At 52.6% G+C, this 17547-nt stretch overlaps 1 protein-coding gene and 1 long non-coding RNA gene across 4 annotated transcripts; one reads left to right on the forward strand and one right to left on the reverse strand.

The window, feature by feature from the left end:
- Nucleotides 1-74: 74 nt before the first annotated feature.
- Nucleotides 75-17467, reverse strand: LOC145526598 (uncharacterized). The gene is made up of 9 exons (XR_014069011.1): nucleotides 17316-17467; nucleotides 16896-17003; nucleotides 14320-14408; nucleotides 13361-13530; nucleotides 12430-12565; nucleotides 5568-5679; nucleotides 3054-3139; nucleotides 1369-1574; nucleotides 75-180 (listed from the first exon to the last, which is right to left on the reverse strand). It is a non-coding gene; the product is annotated as an uncharacterized LOC145526598 (long non-coding RNA).
- On the forward strand, nucleotides 1390-16709 carry NIPSNAP1 (nipsnap homolog 1). 3 transcript variants are annotated; one of them, XM_081542716.1, is made up of 10 exons: nucleotides 1390-1530; nucleotides 8561-8688; nucleotides 8888-8933; nucleotides 9157-9251; nucleotides 11381-11451; nucleotides 11605-11745; nucleotides 12028-12059; nucleotides 12411-12505; nucleotides 13644-13727; nucleotides 15026-16709. In XM_081542716.1, the coding sequence occupies exons 1-10, from the start codon at nucleotides 1433-1435 to the stop codon at nucleotides 15088-15090; spliced, it is 855 nt and encodes a 284-aa protein (XP_081398842.1). In that variant the 5' UTR covers nucleotides 1390-1432; the 3' UTR covers nucleotides 15091-16709. The 3 variants fall into 3 exon arrangements, with proteins under 3 accessions (XP_081398842.1, XP_081398844.1, XP_081398843.1); XM_081542718.1 differs by having other exon boundaries at nucleotides 1390-1470; XM_081542717.1 differs by lacking the exon at nucleotides 15026-16709 and adding an exon at nucleotides 14292-14821.
- Nucleotides 17468-17547: the final 80 nt, after the last annotated feature.

Raw genomic sequence — 17547 nt, forward strand, 5'->3', positions numbered from 1 at the left:
ACCCAAGGGGCAACTGGGCCCAGCAGTGTGTTAACATAGAGTAACCTTCTGCCTTAGCTATAAAGCACCAGTGATACAGTATCTTCATTGCGTTTATTCTGATGGTTCTGCCTGGGTATCATAGTTGATTTAGGTTTTTCGTTTATCATGATGATATACAGTACCCTTTTAAAATAAATCCTGCAAAGAATACATATTCATTGTAGCAGCTTCAGAAAACACAAGGGAAAAAAAATACTTCAGGCCTCACTTCCTTATAGAAATTATCATTGACCCTCAAAGTCTATATAGAACCTCACATTTTCTCTTTCTCCCTCCCCAGTATAAGTCCTCATAGCTTTCCATATTTTTTCATAGCCTGTATCACAATTGGCAAAAAATATTTTTGTGTATATTTTTCACTTTTTCAGCCAATATTTTTAGCATGTCAGGCAAGAGAGGGGAGAGGGGTTTGGTCTAAGGTCTCTGCCCCAGGGGGGTCAATACCAATTTGATTTTGTGTCCCCAGCCAGGCCAGGCCTTAAATTCCAAGAGGGCTGGGGGCTTGTCATTCTGGCCACGTTTGACGTCTCAGGGCTCAGCACATGATCTAGCCATGTGGACTCAACATTTGCAGAAGGAATCACAAAATTAAAGTCTGCCAGGGCACTCCTCCACCCCAAGCATATCAGGAGGGAACTACCATCAGCCTCAGCCTCAGTGGGTGGCCATTCTTTTGGGGGGTGTGTACACGCATTCTCAGGAAGTTATTAGGCTCCTGCTGCCCCCCCATAGGGTCTGCAGGCCCTCTGCTCCCACTGAGGTCTGTGACCTGGGGGACCGTGGGCTGAGAGAGGACTAGTTTGGAAGTCAGGCACAAGACCTGGGCAGAGCAGGAGAAGGGCATGGAGCGCCAGGAGGCCCAGGCAGAGATGGTAGAGGGGGTGGAAAGGGAAAAGGAGATGATGGAGAGAAAGTGTCCCTGCAACCCAGAGCCTTGTCCATCTGCCTTAAGTTGTTAGGGGGTTTGTTCCTTTCAGATTATGATAAACGGTACCTGTGCCCGTGCCCCGCAGGAATGCACAAGCGCACAGAACTGTATACCATTTCAAGCGGGGTTACTGACCCTCTGCCGCTCACCCTGAAGGGCCCCTTTAAGAACCCCTGGTGTTATTGTTTAGTGCTCCCATTTTACAGGGTGGACACTGAGGCCCAGACTGGGCAAAGGGTTTGCTCCAGGCCACAAAGCAAGTCTGTAGCAGAGCTGCAGAGGCTCAGAGGACAAGAACCCGGACCTCTGCCCTGCATCTGCGGTGCGGGACGAGAGGGGACAACGCCCACCTGCCCGGCTGGCGAGGGAGGCGGGCGAGCCGGTGGGGCGGGGCTTACCCACGTCCCGCCTCCGCTGCCGGGTTCGGGGGCGGGGCCTCCCTCCAACCTGCACCGCTCCAACATGGCTCCGCGTCTGTGCAGCATCTCTGCGGCGGCGCGGCGGCTGCTGGGGGGCCCGGGGTCGGGCCCCCGGGACGTTGCGGCTGTGCCTGCGGCGCGGTAAGAATCGGGCTGGGCCTGGGGCGGAGCGGTGCGCCTGGGGGCTGCAAGGGTGAGAGCCAGGGTCTGGGCCTGGGGGATGGGCAGAGACTCGGGCTTGCCATCTAATGGTTAGAGGCCGAGCTAGAATCTCTAAGCCTGAGGAGGAGGTGTGGCAAAGAATGGGGGAGGTGGGAAAGGTGGGAGCAGGGTCTTTGCCCTGCTGGGTACTTGGCTCTGGGCAGAGACTGAAGGACAGGGTGAATGGGAGGGGCAGGCCCTGGGCCGCGGGGAGTGGGAACTGGCAGAGGGCGGGAGCAGTGGTCCTTTCCCCGGCCTTTGCGGTGATTGTGAGATGGGCACCCTGGGGGACTTCTACGGCGGGCAGCTCCTCCCTCGGTTAGTTCTGGGGGTCAGAGGTATGGGAAGCAATGGAGAGCCCCAAGGGCCAGAGCTGCACAGATCCTTGGCTGCCCAACCCTAAACCGCACAAGGGGAGCAAAGGAAGCCTGAGAAAGGGTGGGAGCTCCCAAGGTCACTCCCCTGCTGTCCTGTGGCAGAGGCAGCACCGAGTCTGGACCCAGGCCTCCTGACACCCCTGTGGTCTTTGCACCACAACTGGTGGGCCTTCTGGGGGAGGGAGGCTGGCTGGACCCGACCCTGAGCCTGGTCTTTTGTTTGGTCCCTCCTCTGGGCCTCCCTGACTGGCCCTGGGCGGCCCCTCCCTCCTCCCTCTGGCGCCCGGTTCTTCCCCCATCTCTGCTCTTCCCACCCTCTGCACAGTTGCCTGTCCCTCCCACTGGACCATCACCTCATCTTTCTGTTTCCCCAGCCCTTGGCTCAGGGCTCAGGACAGTGTGTGCTCAAGAACATTTGCCAAAGAAGTGAGGACACCTGTCCCCCCACCTGTGGAAAGGAGGCTGTCCAGCAGCCTAGGTGTGAAGCTGTGAGTTCTGTTAGACCTTGCTGTGAGATGTTAGAGAGTGTTGTGCTGTGGGGTCAGGGAGGCTGGGGAAGAGGAGCCAGGCACATGCCCTCACCCTGTTGTTTAGTTGCTAAGTTGTATCCAACTCTGTTGTGACCCCTTGGCTTGTAGCCCGCCAGGCTCCTCTGTCCATGCGGTTATCCAGAATCCTGGAGTGGGCTGCCATTGCCTCCTCCAGCTTCCCCACCCACCCTGCTGTTGTTCACTTGCCAAGTTGTGCCCGACTCTTTGAGACCCCATGGACTGCGGGACGCCAGGCTTCCCTGTCCTTCACTATCTCCCACAGTTTGCTCAAACTCATAGTCATTGAGTCAGTGATGCCATCCAATCATTTCATTCTCTGTCATGCCCTTCTCCTCCTGCCCTCAATTCTTCCTAGCATCAGGGTCTTTTTCGATGAGTCAGCTCTTCGCATCAGGCAGCCCAAAGTATTGGAGCTTCAGCTTTAGCATCAGTCCTTCCAGTGAATATTCAGGGTTGATTTTCTTTAGGATTGACTGGTTTGACGGCTCCGTAATTGGGGAGAAAGCTCATGACATGGAGAGAGCCTAGACTTTACCTGGCATCTACAGACCCAGCTCAGCCTTTTTCAGTGAGGTGACCTTGCATGAATTGTTTGGCCTCTTGAAGTCTCAGATTCCTCATCTGTAAAATGGAGGTGAGAAAGTAGGATGATTTCACAGAGTTGTTGAGGATTAGCAGTCATGTGTGTAAGGTACCCAGCGCTTGGTGAACTTGTAACAAATGTTGCCCCTTGCCCAAGCCTATGTCTCAAGCAATGTCTTCATGAGTCCCTCATAATGTCAGGGCTGAAGGGGCTTTGGGAAGGTCATGTCCTATGAGCCCCTCATTTTCCAGATGAGGAAATCCAAGCTGGGGGCAGGACCTCACTTCTCTAGCCTTACAGAACTGGTTGGTGGTAGAGCCAGAACATCCAGAGACCACAGGAGAAACATAGGCCATATAGGCAGCCTGCTGCTCCTCAATTACCCGCTCCATAATCTCCGATGAGGCGCTGAACCTCTAGGGCCCTCGGTTTCCTTCTCTCTGAAGTAGGATTGGAGGTCCCTGCCAGGTGTTTTTTTGCAGGACTGCTGTGAAGGTGCTTGGATTCATACTTATCAAGTCCCTCAAGGACTGCTGTGAAGTTACCTGTGCCCTGGTTCCCACCTTGGATACCAGGAACATCCCCTCCTGCCAACCTCCGTCTGCCTCGATCTCTCTGGAGTCCCTAGAGGGGCCCTCTGGCCTCTGAGCTCAGAGTGGGGCTACTGGGGTACAAACACAGTGTGGGCTTTGAAGTCAGATGGACCTGGATTGGAATCCTCTTGGCCATTGGTTAACTGCCTTGAATAAGGCCTGGTACATCTCTGAGCCTCATTTTTCTCTATTTTGTTTCTGGTTTTGTTTGTTTTTGAGCCTCGTTTTTCTCAAAAACATATGTGAAGATCAGTTCTCAGCACATAGTAAGTGCTCAGTATGCAGCAGTTGTTACTGCTATATCAGTAATCCTGTTGTTAAGACAACTTTAGTTCTTCCTGTATGTCTTCTAAAGACGTAATTGTGTGTGTATGTGTCACTCAGTCGTGTCCGACTCTTTGTGACCCCATGGACTGTAGCCTGCCAGGCTCCTCTGTCCATGGAATTTCCAGGCAAGAATACTGGAATGCGTAGCCATTCTCTTCTTGAAGGGATTTTCCCGACCTAGGGATTGAACCCAGGTCTCCTGCATTGCAGGCAGACTCTTGACTGTCTGAGCCACCAGGGAAGCCCGAAAACATACAGAAACATGGCCCCTTTCTAAAGTCAGCCGACTCCAGACAGAAGAGTGTTTCAGAATATGCGTAGAGCCAAGCTTCCTAGCATATCAATCTAGAACATTCCGGGGCAGTTTCATGTGGGGTGGCACCAGACCATTGATCCCTGTTGAGAGTGCCAGTGTGTCTCTAAAGTTCTCATCTGGGGCAGACATTTGTTGAACAGCTCCCAGGCTAAAAGCGTTGTGCTGGGTACCCTAGGGGATGGAGAATGTCAACTCCAGGCTGAGGGGGAAATAGGAGAGGTGGGCTTTTTGTTTGTTTTTTGGCCACACAGCATGTGGGAACTTAGTTACCCACCAGGGATCTAACCTGTGCCCCCTGCACTGCTGGAAGTCCCAGAAGAGGTGTTTTTATGGAAGGGGTTGAACTGGTTTTTCTAGGCCTAAGGGGCATTCTTGATATAGTTTAGATAGCAGAATCTTTGGTGTTTCTGGGATAATTTACTGAGATTACATGAAAAAAGAAAGAAATCGGGACTACCTTAGGGCAGCGATCCTTAAGGCCGAGCATGCATCAGAATCCCCTGGCAGACTTGTTAAAACCCAGATTGCTATGCCCGCCCCTGAAGTTTCTGTTGCAGCGGTTCTGGATGGAGCTGGAAAAGTTTTAACAAGTTCTTAGGTGATGCTAATGATAGGGAATCTTGGATTGGTGGTCACCAAATTTAGAAGGGAAGTGGGGACTTCCTGGCGGTCCAGTGGTTAAGACTCCACACATCCACTGCTGGAGGGATGGGTTCAATCCTTGGCTGGGGAACTAAGAACCCACAAGCTGAGTGGGGCAGCCAAAAACAAATACAAAGGAAAAATGTTTTTTATAAAGGGAATTGACTTGAAAGCTTGGCAAAATAGATTAGAGCAAGTGGAGACATCCAGCCTTGGTTTATGGGCAGTAGGGAGCAGTAGAAGATTTTCAAGTGGACAGGTAGCATCACAACCGTGGTACTTTACAAAACTGATGGGCAGGTTAGGAAAAAAGGGGCTGAGTGGGAGCTAGGAGATCAGTTAGGTGGGAACAGTGATACTAGCTACACTGCTGTGTCTGCCTTTCTCTCTGCAAGGCACGTCCTATTGCCCTTATAGGTGAGGAAAATGAGGCTCAGAGAGGTGACGCTGAGCTGGGATCAGTCCTGGATTTGTCCAGAACCTGTGCTCTTAAGCAGTAACTCTGCTGGTGGTGGTGGGGATAGAAAGGAGCCCTGCATCCCGAGCCCACACACTGAGCCCAGGTCCGCCCTCTGTCTGCTTTCTTACCTCCCAGACGTCATCATTTTCATGCAGCTCTGTCTTAGCTCCCCCACACTCCTTCACTCATTCCCCCAGCGTAGGTTGAGCATGTGCCACGTGTCCAGCACTCTTCCAGGCCCTGGAGAGACAGCGGGGGTGCACAGGAGAGATCAGGCTACATGGGGCTGCTGCCAGTGGGAGACAGCAAACGGCACATTAATAAACCCCAAAATTCCACAGTGTGTTAGAAGGAGCTATGGGAAAATAGGGAGCAGGGTGAGAAGGGTTGGGGAGCTCAAGGACAGGAGAGTGTTGTGATTTCATTGAAAAAGTGAAATTTGAACTCTTGAAATGTGAACCTACAGATGCTGGCTTCAAGTTCAGACCCTGCTCTGGGATCTTCTTGAGACTTGCAGAAAAGATCTTTGGAGATAGGCTGCTCCACCCTGCTCTTTTGACACGTGGGGAAACCGAGATGTGGAGGCGGGAAAGAGGAGACTGAAGTGGGAAGAGTGGGGAGCTCCTGGACACTCCCCCGTCACTTCCCAGCACCCAGGTTCCAGGCTCTCTCTCCAGGGCTGGCCGCTTGGCTGTTTATCTTGGTCAATGCTGATGTTAATAAATTACTCAAGGCCCAGTCCTGGAGCAAAGGTCTTGGTTGACAAAGAGTAGGAGTTTCTGTCCTCTCTGTCACCACCCCTTCCAGGGGAAACAGCCTCTCTACATTCAAACGAAAGGTCAGGTCCCTCTACCAGTGGCTTTGCTAAAAAACTCCTGCTGCTTTATACCATCTCCCTGATGCTAGTTCTCCCGGTTGGTGCCTGACCTGAGGTGGAGCTGGCTTTACAGGAAAGAGCTCTGGGCTCCTGCCTGAGCTCTCTGCCCCAACTTGCTGTGTGACCTGGGACAAGTTTCTTAACCCTCCCACCCATGACCTTCTATTTTCTTATCTCAAAAATGGGGATATGAATAGTATTAACGTTATACTCTCATTGCATAGATTGAGTGGGATCATGGTACTGACAGGCTGATCAGAGGTCCCTGGCAGAGGCTACCCTCACCGAGTGTTAGCCATAGTGAGGCTCCCTTATTCTGGTCCCCAATTTCCACAGACCACATTGGCCATCTGATGACAACTGTCTTTTTTTTTTTATTATTAAAAATTTAAAAACATTGAAGTGTAGAGTTTCCCTGGTGGCTCAGATGATAAAGAATCTGCCTGCAATGCATGAGACCCAGGTTCAATCACTGGGTCAGGAAGATCCCCTGGAAAAAGGAATGACTTTATATATATATATACTTTTAATGGCTTTTTATATATAAATATTCTTTTTCAGATTTTTTTTTTTTTGACTGCATGGTATGTAGGATCTTAGTTCTCTGACCAGGGATCAAACCCTAGCCCCCTGAAGTGGAAGTTCAGAGTCTTAACCACTGGACCACCAGGAAGTTCGTGTCTTTTTGTTTTTAATGAAGCAGTACACACATCGACAGAAAGCCTATAAATTCAGAAATATTTAAAAGTGTTTTTTTTTAGCTTTACAAAAAATTATCATGAATAACAAAAAGTTTCCTCTTCCCTCTCCCAGGTAAGCAGTATTAACGGTGTGGGGCTGAGAGTTCCCCAGTGGTCTAGTTAGGACTCGATGCTTTCACTGCTGTGACTCGGGTTCATTCCCTGGTTAAGGAACTAGGATCCTGCATGCTGCCTGGCATGGCCAAACCAAACAAACCAACAGAATAAGTTTGGAACAAATCCTTACTTGTCTTTCCTCTGTGCTCATACAAATATATCATCATTTTTAAGATGCTGTTCAGATTTTATCAGTCCCAGTGCTCAATCCATATTTTGGAGAAAAGCAATTCTTTGATTTGCAAGACATTTATTCTAGCCACAGAAAAGGCTCGAAAAAGAAGAGAACTTGCTGATGGGGCCCCCACAGCTAGGCTCCTGGGCTGGAACTTATCTAACAGGAGGTGGTGTTTCAGGCCTGGCTACAAGCCTCACCGCTGCTGCTAAGATGATTTACCACCTCTGGCAGCCTAAACATAACCCCACCCCTGCTGGGACCTTGTGTGGCGGGGAGTGCAGTTATGATCTGGCAGGACCTGGTGACTGGTTCCCCTGCTCTGAACAAGGCATGTCATTCATTCATTCAGCAACGTGCACAGGGCAGATATTTGTCGATTAAGTGTTGGCTGAATGAATGAATGAATCTTGCTTCTGATGCCTTTGACCCCCTCTATCTGCCTTTATCTGCCAAATCAGCCCTGGAGATTTGGAAACTGGCCAGATCACCCCCACTGGAGAGCTCACCCAGACTTCCAGGGGCCAAATTCAGGCTCACTCATCTGGGCTCTCCCAGAGACCTCTGGCTGTAACTGTGTTCCAAGGTCCACTTCTCTCAGCGGACTGTGACCTCCTCAAGTACAGAGCGTGTGTGTCTCGGGCGCTCCATTTGTGGGGGTTGGCATCAGGCACAGGCCAGGTGTAGTGTGAGCGCTAGGGAGGACCGTGAGTGCAGGCTTCTTGTCAGAGGGGACAGAAATTGCAAAGAAAGCACAGATTGAAGGAGTCTGGTGTGTTCAGGGAGAGGCCCACTCGGAGAGCAGGATACACAGGTAGGGGGTGGGCTGGAGGGGAGGCTGCCAGGGTAGGTTGGGCTGTCACAGGTTTTGGACACCAGGCAAGATGTGTTTGGGGTTCGCCCTTTTGGCAAGGGATACAGTTGCAGGGTCCAAGTGGAGGACCTCTTGGAAGGGGGTGAAGGGGAGGCAGGGAGGCTGGAGAGAGAGGCAGGAGGTGGGGCTGCCTCTCCTGACCTCCTGAGGCTCTGCAGAGTTTCAAGAAGCGAACTGGGCAGCCAGGATCCCCGTGGCTGGCTCCAGTGACATGAAGTCCTCTGGAGCTGCCATGGGATTCCGTGGCCCCATTCCCAGAAAAGTGGGTCACCAGCCTCGGGGAGCAAGGTGTCTGGGCAGATGGAAGCAGGTCCCCCTTGAACTCCTCTGTCCTGCAGCTTCTATTCCAAGGACAATGAAGGCAGCTGGTTCCGGTCCCTCTTCGTACACAAGGTGGACCCCCGGAAGGACGCCCACTCCACGCTGCTGTCCAAGAAGGAGACCAGCAACCTCTACAAGATCCAGTGTGAGTGGCTGCTGAGTCGGCCAGCCTGCCCTCCCGGGAGCCTTTGGGGGCCTGCAAGGCTCCTGCTGGGACTTGATGAGGGTCTGGGACATCTGAGCTGTCCTGGGAGCCCAGGCCCTGTGGGACTGCCCCCATCCCAGCTTCCCACAGGCACCCCCTCCCCCTCGCTTCACCTCCCACTCTCTGTCCTGTGTCACAGTTCACAATGTGAAGCCCGAGTGTCTGGACGCCTACAACAGCCTGACGTGAGTGACCCTAACCCTCCTGTCCCAGCCCTGCCTGGATGGGGGACTCTGTCCCAGCCCTGTTCTCTGTGCACAAATCCGGGGGCTATAGATTTCAGAGCCACATGTCGTCCTGTGCAGCCTCTGCATCTTGGCATCCTGAGGGCCTGAGTCAGAAGCCTTATCCCAGGGGCTCTGGGGGCTGGTGTGAGCCCTCCCCCTCTCTGTGCCCCACCACCCACAGGGAGGCCGTGCTGCCCAAGCTGCACCTGGATGAGGACTACCCCTGCTCGCTCGTGGGCAACTGGAACACGTGGTACGGGGAGCAGGACCAGGCAGGTGAGCTGCCCAACCCCAGCACAGGTGGCTGCCCTCCATGCCCCCGCACAGTGGAGCCCAGAGGGGTCCTTCTCAGTGCAGTCCTCATGGGCTTCCTCCCCTGCTCATACGTCTGTGATGGCTCCCTCTGCCCTCAGGGTGGCCCATGGGGCTCTTCAGCCCTTCCCTGCCCCGCCTCAGGTCTCCTCTCCACGTCTTCCTGCTCACCACACCATCCCACCCTGGATTTTTTTCCGTTCTTCAGATGGATGGTTTTTCCCTCTAGTTCCAGGCTGTTGTTCCCACTGTTTCATCAGCCTGAAGCTCTTTCTCCTTAGCCTCCTTTTCTTGGCTCACTCCTCTACTCACCTTTTATTTCGGTGTAGACATCACCTCCTCCTGGAGGCCTCCCCTGATTCCCTCCACCCAAGCTGGGTGAGGCAGCTCTCCTGTCTCCCCAGGCCCCAGGACTTGCCTCTCCACAGCCTTGACCATGTGCCCTGTTGTGTCTGCCTCCCGGCGGGCAGGGCCCCTGCCTGTCTTTCTTCACCACTGAATCCCCAGGATGCTGTACGTATTTATGGAATGAACAGGGGCTCTTGTCTGAGCTGGTTCCGTGCAGCTTCAGGAATACCCCCAGCAGGCCCCATCCCATGTCGGTTGGCACCAGCTGTGAGGACCCACACATGAATTTGGTTTACTCACAGCGTCCCAGCCACTCCGAGGGGCCTTGGCGTTTAGATCTGTGCTGTCCCAGGAGGTAACCACTAACCACATACAGCTATTTAAATTTAAATTGGGTAAAGTTAAATAAAAAGAAAAATTCAGTTCCTCAGTCAACAGAAGCCACATTTCAAGTGCCCATTGATAGAAATATGTGACTCATGGCTACCATCTTGGTCGGCACAGCTGTAGAACTTTTCCATCATAGTAGAGAGTCCTTTCGGACCGTGCTGATTAGACTGCAGATAGCACGGGGAGCTCCTCCAGCCCTGATAGAAGGTCCTCTATGCTTCCCTTGAACACTCCCAGCAATGGGGAGCTCACTATCTCACAAGCCAACCTAACTCATCCTTCAATTGCCCTGATAATAGTAGTTTTGTTTTTCTTTTTAATCTGTGATCTGCAGTTAGGTAGAGTCTCTTAATCATTTATTCTGTTTCAGTAATCATTGACACATTGATAGTGGGGTAAGAAAAAGCTGACTGTCTTCCATCGCACCCCTTTCAGTTTTCCCATTTTTAGGCACAACTTAATCAGTTTCTGCAGTACTTCTTGGATTCTCCTAAGTATTTGCTAATTGAGAAATGAACTTTGAAGAATGGGAGCTTGAATTTTAAAGCATGTCTATATTTTGGGTGTCTTGAATGGTTGTGCACCTTGTAGAATCAGGTGGGGAGCAGACCCCCGGAGCCATCCCCTGGGAATAGGGCTCAGGAATCCACATTTTAATGAATTTGTAAGAACCCAGTACAGAGGCTGTGATTAAAAAAAATGCAAATGGTGCAAAGAATTTTCACTGGAAAGTAAGACTTCCTGCTGCCCAAGATCCTGAAGCCTCAGTTCTCTGGCCCAAGGGCATCTCCTGTCACAATCTCTTGGGTCTCCATTGAGAGATGGTGCACAGACCAGCATCTCTGGATATGTCCCTCCCTGCCTAAACCCATGGTAGCATACGGCACGTGCTGTTCTGTTCCTTGGTTTTATTTTCAATGCACTGTCTTGGAGTAATCCATCTCAGCCCACTCACCCCTTCCTTTGGCCCAGCCTGCCCCTCACAGACCTGCTATGAGGTCAGCTTTACGCATGCCACAGGTCCTAGGGCACAAGTTCACTCTGATCCTCTTGTTGCTGTTTAAGGAAGACTGGGTGGGTGCATTATTCTCAAGATGAGGACATTGAGGCCTAGAGGGCTCAAAGGCCACTTGGCAGAGCTGCAGCTCAAACCCTAGTCTCCTAGGCTTGTGTCTGAGGTTTCCCCCTGCCTAGCGCTGCCCCTGGCAAAGCAGAGGAACTCAGAGAGTCCTGATGCTACAGAGAACTGGCTGGAGGCTCCTCCCATTACATACACATGGAGCTTGGTGGGGCGGAGCAGGGCAGGGTCCCCGCAGCCCCCTGACCTGTGCCTTCCTCCCTGTCCCCACAAACAGTACACCTGTGGCGATTCTCAGGGGGCTACCCAGCCCTCATGGACTGCATGAACAAGCTCAAGAACAACAAGGTACGTGGGCATCCACTGCACACCTCTCCGGATGCTGGTTCTGACTCAGCCCTGTGCTGGGGGCTGCCTCTGCCACCCCCTGGGGCACACCGCTGGGGGCGGGGCACTTCCTGGCTGCTGTGCCCAGCTCGCCTGGCCCCACCCCGCCCGCAGGAGTACCTGGAGTTCCGAAAGGAGCGGAGCCAGATGCTGCTATCCAGGAGAAACCAGCTGCTTCTCGAGTTCAGCTTCTGGAATGAGCCGCAGCCTAGAGCCGGCCCCAACATCTACGAGCTGAGGACGTACAAGCTCAAGGTCCCTCCCCTTCTCCCCGCAGCAGTGTGCTCTGGGTACCCTGAGAGGTGGGGGGCAGGCCCAGTGCCCCAGCACCTGGACTGGGGCTTCTGGCCGCAGAACAGAGAGGTGTGTACACACGTGTGCATACATGCACGCTCAGTTGTGAGTCAGGGCCCCTGAAGGAGGCCAGGCGGCCCCTGGAGCTGGGGAGACATGACAGTTTCCCAGCCCCACCCAACAGTGAGGCTTGAAATCCCAGGTGGGGGCCTGTTCCCACCCTCTGCTCTGGTTCTCTTTCAGCCAGGAACCATGATCGAGTGGGGGAACAACTGGTGAGTGGTCGTGCCAGGGAGCTGGGGGGACCCTGCCCACCTGCCCCACCAGAGCCCCTGGTGGGCCTCCTTTTCCGGGTGCTGTGGCAGAGAACACGGCGTCCTCTGTGCCTCGTGGGTCCAGGAGCAGGCGATGATCTAACCAGGGGGTGAGGATCCCCCGACGATTGGGGTAGAACACACAGCCCCAGCCATACCTCCGTCACCCAAGTCCCTGATCGTCTCTGAGAGCCGAGGGCTCTACCCCGGGCTCCTCCCTCGATGTGTGACTGAGAAACCAGCCTGGGGTCACCTCAGAGGGCCCTTTGCACCCTCCCTGGCCTCGGCCCCACACTCTTCTGCCATCCCCAGGGCTCGGGCCATCAAGTACCGGCAGGAGAACCAGGAGGCGGTGGGCGGCTTCTTCTCGCAGATAGGAGAGCTCTATGTCGTGCACCATCTCTGGGGTAGGTTGGGGACCTGCCGGGAGCCCTCCGTGGCCCCCTCCTTTCTCCACTGTGTCGACACTGCGAATACATTGGTGCCCTTGTGGAGCTTATGTTCTAGCAGAGGGAGACACCACCTTAGACATAAACTAACAAAAAGGATAATTTTGGATTTTTACAAATCATCAAGGGACAGGGAGAAATAATGAAGACAAACATGGGAAGCTTCATTGGCTTGAATAGACCAGAACGTCTCTCTAAGGAGGTGAAATGTAAGCTTAGCTAAAGAAGGAGGAGTCAGCTGTGAATTGTCAGAGAACGGTATTCCAAGTAGAGAGAACAACATGTGCAAAGGCCCTGCGGCAGGGAAAGGGCTTCAGGGTTTTGAGGCATGCAAAGGAGCCCAGGGTGGAGGGAGTGGGGAAGAGAGTGGGAAGATGGGGATTGGCCAGATTGTACTGGGTCTTGCAGGCCATGAGGATGAGTTGGCTGCAACAAGAGACTGCTGCAGTGTTTTAAGCACCGTGATGTGACCCAGTTTGTGTTCTAATGACTCCTCTGGCTGCCATGTGCTATGTTGAGAGCACTTTGTAGGGGAGCAAAAGAGGATGTGGGGCATCAGAAGATGGCTACGCTAGCTCAGGTGGGAGAGGATGCTGGCCTGAACAGCGAAGATGCTGAGAGGTCCACAGATTCACTGGTCTGGAGGTGGAACCAATGGGACTGGTGGATGAATTGTCTGCGTAGGGTGGGGAAGGACAGGAGACTCTGGGACTCCCAGACTCCTGCTTGAGCAGCTGTGTGTTGCTTCATGAGACCTCTGGAGGAGCAGGTTGGAGGGGTCAGGAGTGTACATTTGGTCCTTGGAAGTGTTACCTTTGAGACGCTGACACATCTGAGTGGACAGTGGATATGCTGTCAAGTGGATACGTCAAGTGGACACCGGATATTTGAGTCTAGAACCCGAGGGAGAGTTCTGGGCTGGAGATATACATTTGGGAGTTGTCAACAAATGTACTGATGGTCAAAGCAGACAGTGGAAGCATCTGGGGAGGAAGAGACAGCAGGGCAGGGTTTGGGGCAATGGGAGGAGGGCCTTGTTCTGGGTACAGGCTCAGGTCCTCTGTGCCCCAGAAACGAGCCTAAGCCTTTCCCACAGCCTATAAAGACCTGCAGTCTCGGGAGGAGACCAGAAATGCCGCCTGGAGGAAGAGGGGCTGGGACGAAAATGTCTACTACACAGGTGAGCACATCTTTGGGAGTTATCTGCCAGGAGCTCCATCTGAGAATGGAATGTCCTCTGTAAGGAGATCTAGCCTCACTTGATTACCTCTCCTGATGGGGAACTCACTTTCAGGACAGTGAGTTAATAGGTTCCTGTCCTGGTGGCATGCTCTACAGGATGCAGGCTGTCGAGGGTGAGTTCTCGAAGGGGCAGTAACCCAGCCAGGTGGTCTCTGCCTCAGAGGAGTGTTGTAGTTGACCACACAGTGCAGCCTTGGGCCTGGTTCTTCACCTCACTGATGCTTTTTCTGCTTGTAAGATGGCAATGGAGATAGCGCCTCCCTCGAAGGGCTGGAGGGAGGGCTCCAGGAGCTAATTTATAAAATTTTAGCCTAAACTCCAGCACAGAGGAAGCACAATTTTTTTCAAGCAAGTTTTTTGCCTATGGTGTTTTGCCACCTCGCTGGGACTCTTGAGAACCACCTGGAACCAGGAGGTGCTGACTGAGCTCTCACTGTGTGCTGACTGTGGTGGGCGGGGGTCAGGAAGTGCAGAAAGAACAGGAGCCTGTTTTCTCCTGAAGGAACTTACAGTTGAGCTCGCACACTTACCAGCTGGTAAATGTGTCTCCTGATGAGTTAGCGGGAGCCTTGTTCTTCTCAGTGTGGTCCCGGATGACAGTGTCATTCTCCCCTGGAAGCTTGAGAGAAATGCCCAATCTCAACCCGCCCCCCGCTCCCCCCTACACACTGAATCAGGATCTGCACTTGAACGAGAACTATAAGAAATTTGTAAGCATGGTCAAGTTTAACAGCGCTGAGCAGGAGGAAAGAGTCTGACCACCTGGGTGACCTTCAGTGACCCTCTCTGGACTGCAGCGTCCTCACCTGTAACATGAGTCAGTTGAACTAAATCAGTGTTTTTCAAACCTCAGCCCCTTGGGGGACACCCTCACAGCTTGTGTCCTGCCAGTATCCTTCTATTGCAATTATTTTCTTGATCTCTTCCTTTAAATCCCCCTACCCTGTTCTTTGCCTAGTTTTGTCCTAAGCAATAATACCTGTGAAGTCACTTTTGCTAATAAACAATGCTCGTTATTTTTTTTTCTTCAAATTTTGAAAGCTGCATTTTGTCATAACTTAAGTCCCCTCATAACCTGTAACTTGGGAGACGTGGCACTCTCCGTAGGCCACTCCAGGAGAGCGGGGGGCTTTAGCTATCTCAGCATCCCAGGCTTCCTCCTCCTTCTTCAAGGGACAGTTTGGGAGGGGGGTTGGCTCACCTCCAGCCCCTTCATCTCTGCGTCTCTCTCTGCAGTCCCCCTGGTGCGACACATGGAGTCTCGGATCATGATCCCTCTGAAGATCTCACCTCTCCAGTGATGCTGCCACTGCCTCCATCTCCCGCTCCCCCTCAGGGTAGCCATGGACAGAGGAGCTCCCAGTTCTGCTGTCTTGGTTTTCTCTCCGACCCTATGGACTCTAGGGGGGTAGTGCTCAGGCCAGACAAGGGGGAGCTGAAGGATGATGGAGCTATGAAGACGTGCAGCCCTGCCCAGACCCTTCCCACCTTCCCTGCCCACCCTTTCCCCTGTGCAGGAAGCAGTTTTTAATTTTTCTGAATGGAATGGCAACCTTTTATGTCTTCTCACATTTCCTCCTCAGTTCAGTTCAGTCGCTCAGTCGTGTCCAACTCTTTGCGACCACATGAACCGCAGCACGCCAGGCCTCCCTGTCCATCACCAACTCCTGGAGTTTACCCAAACTCATGTCTATTGAATCGGTGATGCCATCCAGCCATCTCATCCTCTGTCGTCCCCTTCTCCTCCTGCCCTCAATCTTTCCCAGCATCAGGGTCTTTTCCAATGAGTCAGCCCTTCACATCAGGTGGGCAAAGTATTGGAGTTTCAGCTTCAACATCAGACCTTCCAATGAACACTCAGGACTGATCTCCTTTAGGATGGACTGGTTGGATCTCCTTGCAGTCCAAGGGACTCTCAAGAGTCTTCTCCAACACCACAGTTCAAAAGCATCAATTCTTGCGCACTCAGCTTTCTTTATAGTCCAACTCTCACATCCATACATGACTACTGGAAAAGCCATAGCCTTGACTAGATGGACCTTTGTTGACAAAGTAATGTTTCTGCTTTTTAATATGCTGTCTAGGTTCCTCCTAAGATTCCCCATGTCAAGGCCACCAGTTCATAATCATCATCCTGGAAATCCTCAGTTTAGCTTAAGTTGCACAAAAGGTAGTGTGTCCAGTGGTTAAAGGTGGTCTGGGAGGAGGTTAGGCCAGGCCAGGCTCTCAGGAATTCCCTGGTCTCCACTAGGCCACCCACTTGGTGGACAGTCTGAGCCAAGACCCTCCTGCTGGAGAAAAGCCTAGAACTGCCTTAAGAAGCAAAAGGGAAAGCCCTCAAATTAGCTAAGTCGGCAGGATATCCGCATATTCCACCCAGAAAAGCTGAGAAAAGGAATGGGAGCTGAGAAGGATCTGTGGGAGGGAAATAGAATGAACAGGAACCCAGAGGTAGAGCTCAGAACTCAGAACTTGGGTTTGAACTGAAGAATTTGGAATACAGAATTGGGAAGACAGAACAGAGGTGACACAGACCACTTGGGGAGGGGCTTCTAATACCAGACTGCTGAAGAGAGATGCACCTCCTCCCCACATTAAGAGGCTGAGATCTTGAATGAGTTGTTCCAGCCCTGCTGTGTAGGGAGAGTCTCCTGCTGTCCCAACTGCTCTCCTACTGGCAGAGCTACGGGCTAGGTCTCGTATTTCCCTCACCCCGAATTCCTTTTGTCCCTCTTCACAGTCTGTCATCCCTACCCTCATTCTCCTGGGCCATCGGGTGTGTGGAGTGGGGTCAGTGACTTTGGAGGCCTTCTCAGTGATCCCCACACCTCACAAACCTCTGGGTAGCTTGATTCTGCCTCCCTTTCAGGAAAACTTGTGCTGGAGTTGCTGATGGAACCAATTAAATATTTACTATAAACCATGATGTCTTTTCTTCATCTACAAGGAAATTTGGCAGGTGACCCCCTCAGGCAGGGCCAGCTTCACAGGTCCACCTGGCTCATCTGTCCCACTGGTGGGTACTGTGTTCTCTGAGCTGCTTTGGGGAAGGCCTCCCGCTAGGGCAGAAGGAACCGCACTACATAACCAGGGATTCGGCTTCTACCTTCAGATAAGCGGAACGTACTGAACTCCATCTGTACGATTCATGCCAGGAGTAGAAAACACCTGAAGCTGTCAAATGCTGCATTAGATCTGCCCTGGTCAAATCGAGCTGAAAATGGGGAAAAGAGGCAGGTTAAGGTGGGGTTAATGCCTTCCCCGACTTGCTGCCCTAGCTATTGTGGGATGCTCTGCTGTTAACTATGACAGTAGTTAAGAATCCAGGTTAGGGAAGCAAATTCACGAATGTCCAGATAATGGCACTACTACATTCTTGTGTTATCTTGGGCACACGACAAATTCATTTGACAAATACTTGGCAGAGCGCCTACTAGTTGCTGGGCATTGCTTTAACCGCTGGGGAGAGAATGAACGAGCCCTTATTTGAACTTAAAAAGTTCAAAATGCAAGTCTTTGCCCTTACAGCCTCGGTTTCCTGGTTTCAGTGGGTAACGTGAGGCGGCTGGCCGGCTGGGACCCGCCCAAACAACCCAGTTGCCGCCATCAGTTTGTCCCCCTACAGCCCAACCGCCGCACGCACCGCCCGCCGGCTGTGTCGGGAATCCTTCGCGCCCCTCTTCCGGCCTCCGCACAAGACTTCCGGTCGGCCGCTCCTTCCTTCCGCTTCTCTATGGTGCGCAAGCCACAGAGTCCCC

Source organism: Giraffa tippelskirchi, chromosome 11 (assembly GCF_054371585.1).
Source record: "Giraffa tippelskirchi isolate mGirTip1 chromosome 11, T2T-mGirTip1v1.2.pri, whole genome shotgun sequence".
NCBI classification, from domain to species: Eukaryota; Metazoa; Chordata; class Mammalia; order Artiodactyla; family Giraffidae; genus Giraffa; species Giraffa tippelskirchi.

Coding starts and splice junctions, on each gene's coding strand:
- NIPSNAP1 (XM_081542716.1), top strand. CDS start 1,433: ATGGCTCCGCGTCTGTGCAGCATCTCTGCGGCGGCGCGGCGGCTGCTG. Junction 8,689..8,887: donor CAACCTCTACAAGATCCAGT/GTGAGTGGCTGC, acceptor CCTGTGTCACAG/TTCACAATGTGAAGCCCGAG. Junction 11,452..11,604: donor ACAAGCTCAAGAACAACAAG/GTACGTGGGCAT, acceptor CCCCGCCCGCAG/GAGTACCTGGAGTTCCGAAA.